Source organism: Ascidia mentula, chromosome 2, assembly GCF_947561715.1.
Source record: "Ascidia mentula chromosome 2, kaAscMent1.1, whole genome shotgun sequence".
In the NCBI taxonomy this organism is placed as follows: domain Eukaryota; kingdom Metazoa; phylum Chordata; class Ascidiacea; order Phlebobranchia; family Ascidiidae; genus Ascidia; species Ascidia mentula.
In genome coordinates this window covers 19206303-19209146 of record NC_138567.1, presented here as the reverse complement: position 1 = coordinate 19209146, position 2844 = coordinate 19206303, and the positions used below count along the sequence as shown (strand labels likewise).

Below are 2844 nucleotides of genomic sequence, written 5' to 3'. Positions count from 1 at the left end.
TGATGAAATCGTGTCGTTGGTTGAGGATGATATGAAACCTGGTTAGTTTTAAGAAACTTCCAAAAATAACAGGGTGATGCATATACACAGTAGCCTATAAAATATATGTTGTGTTGCAGATGACTATTGGGTCAGAAAACCTGTTCCTGTTGACATGAGAGTTGCAATTGCAATTTTTAAATTAGCCTCAGCCTGTGAATTTAGAGTGGTTGGATCTTTATTTGGAGTTCATAAAACTTCAGTTCATCGCTTTTTGCACAGGTGTGTTAAATACGTTGTAAACATTTGCATAAAATGCCTAACCATTGTATGTTGTCAGTTTCTGTCAAGCACTTGCAAGAAGAAAAGAAACTTTCATAAAAATGCCCAATCAATCAGAAGCAAAACAACTTGCTGAAAGCAACTTTCAAAAAACAAGTTTTCCTCAAGTGTATGGGGCTATTGATGGTTGTCATATAGCAGTCCGTGCCCCAAGTGAAGGATCGAGGGATTATTTGAATAGAAAGCGATTTCATTCAATAGTTTTGCAAGCAGTAGCAGACAATCAGTACAGGTAAGGAATTAATGATGTTTGGCAATACTCACAAAAAATATAATGTTGCTTTCATTAATTTAAGGTTTAGAGATGTTTCCATAAAATGTCCTGGAAGTGAGCATGATGCATCTGTTTTGAAAAAATCATTCCTTTACAAAAACTCATCTAATCTGCCAAAGGTAATACGTAAATATGTCATTATGCACTGATTTACTTCATATACAATAACATTCTGTTGTTTTTTTTAGAGTGAGATTATTATTGGTGCCCAGGCAATCCCACTAATGATCTTGGGGGATGCAGCTTACCCAATGCTACCATGGTTAATGAGGCCTTACACAGGATCTACACTAACGAACAAGCAGGAAAAGTTCAACTTTCACCACAGCAGTAGCCGCATTGTTATTGAAAATGCTTTTGGTAGATTAAAAGCAAGATGGCGTTTTTTGAAAAGAGCCCTTGATGTTAAAATTGATAAAGTGCCGCTAATAGTTGGTGCATGCTGCATACTACATAATATATGTGAAGAGGCCCAAACGCCTGTACAAAGGGATGTTGATGAAGAAAATGTCCCCTCACAAACACTCTCTGACACAGCATCTGATAACACAATTAGAGCTACAATTGCCGATTATCTGTATAATATGTCGAACTGAGAAATGTCATGTTTTCAATAAAATTCATTGTTGCATTTTTGAGCATTTTATTTGAAAGGATATAACAATGAAACACAATTGCTTAACGGTGAGTGGAGTCTATAGTATCCACTAATCGTTCCAAAATGTTCAGCATTCTGTCTACTTGAGCACTTGATCTTGCCTCCACCTCTCTGAAGTGTGCAAGCAATTCTTCATGTCTTGCCTGTGGACTTCCAGTATCTTAAACATATATGTTCACAATTGATGTACTTTGATTTAATTATCCAAAGTCCCTTACCCTGAGCCCTAGTTGCTCTTGTTCTCCGTTGAAATGATCTCCTTGATGTTCCTAAGCAAAAAGAAACAATCAACAACAATACTACAGAATGTTGAAATCATAACCTACCTCTTGTTACTCCAGGGGTTGACTGAATGCTATCTTCTTGCGTTGCTTGTAGGTTTGGAACATTTTGTGATTCGACAAATGGCGGATCCACTCTGCTTGAGCTGCTTGCCTCTTCAAATCCCTGTCTTGCATTTTCGTCTAAATTGTCCTCTGCAGTACAAATGTTAGACATTAACACAAATTAATGCCCTTTATAATCACATGCCTACCTAGCAAAGTTGCAAAAACATTTTCTTGATGTTCTTGCTCATTTTCCATCTCTAAAACTTCTTGCAATGGTGGCCTATCAGAAGACTCAAATCCAAATGAGGAAGCTGATGACTTAACATAAACATTAAACTGTAACAATTAACATTATGTTCAAATTGATTATAAGTCTCACCATGGAACGAGGTCTCGTACCAAACAATTCATCCATTGGTTCAAAATATGGCCAATTGAATCCTTTTGATGAATGACCGGATGTTCCAAGACCAATTTTTATTTTATGATAATCACTTTTCAAGCTTTTCCACTTTCTTCGTACTTGTGAACTACAAAAAAACAAAGTTTTAATGAAAATTGCAAAGTAGACACATATATACAATAATATCTTACATGGTGAAGTTGTAGCCCTTTTCGTTCATCTTGATCACCACATCACTTAATAGATCTTTGTTTCTGCAGGATTTACTGTCAGACTTTTCTATTAACTTAACCTCCTTTGCAACTGAAATTAGGTCTAAAACCTGCTGTTTACTCCACCTTTGCCTTGTGTCCTCCATACTTTATAAACAAACGTTTTCTGATACTTGACAGAATCCTCTATTTATGTTCAAAAAGTGTCATAAAACTGTCTTTTTGATGACTAGACTGGAACAACACTTTTGAACCCTTTTTTTAAGTAAACTGGCCATTAAATACATAAAATGCAATTAACCTCCATACAACTGCCATATGGACCGTCATTTCACTCCTATTTGCCTGTTTTGGTGACCAACAGAGGCGATTTGCCAGGTTTTCGCACTTACACAAACCCCGGGAATTGATCAGCGAAGTGTGAAACACTGTTATGCTTGAATGCGTATGCGACATGGAAACACGACCCGTTTTTGGCCAAAAACGTAAGACATGGACCAAATATTTGGGCTAAGCCAAATCGCGACATGGAAACATAGTATTAGGAACTTTGGAATTAAATCATGTCTGCTTAGATCAGTGAAGTTTTTCAATTTGTGCAGAAATTTTTGGTTGATTGCATATTCATATGTGTATTCTTGGATAGG

The 2844-nt window shown here is 36.5% G+C and overlaps 1 protein-coding gene across 1 annotated transcript; it reads right to left on the bottom strand.

Moving 5' to 3' along the window:
• Positions 1–1259: 1259 nt before the first annotated feature.
• On the bottom strand, positions 1260–2612 carry LOC145889576 (uncharacterized). The gene is made up of 6 exons (XM_082980555.1): positions 2177–2612; positions 1962–2112; positions 1789–1900; positions 1580–1729; positions 1472–1522; positions 1260–1413 (listed from the first exon to the last, which is right to left on the bottom strand). The coding sequence occupies exons 1-6, from the start codon at positions 2341–2343 to the stop codon at positions 1274–1276; spliced, it is 771 nt and encodes a 256-aa protein (XP_082836681.1). The 5' UTR covers positions 2344–2612; the 3' UTR covers positions 1260–1273.
• Positions 2613–2844: the final 232 nt, after the last annotated feature.

Bases quoted from the DNA above. Each gene is read 5' to 3' on its own strand.
- LOC145889576 (XM_082980555.1), bottom strand. From the start codon at position 2,343: ATGGAGGACACAAGGCAAAGGTGGAGTAAACAGCAGGTTTTAGACCTA. The intron at 1,730-1,788 runs GTAGGCATGTGA...TTTGTACTGCAG, and splicing joins TGTTTTTGCAACTTTGCTAG to AGGACAATTTAGACGAAAAT. The intron at 1,523-1,579 runs GTAGGTTATGAT...CTTTTTGCTTAG, and splicing joins AACCCCTGGAGTAACAAGAG to GAACATCAAGGAGATCATTT.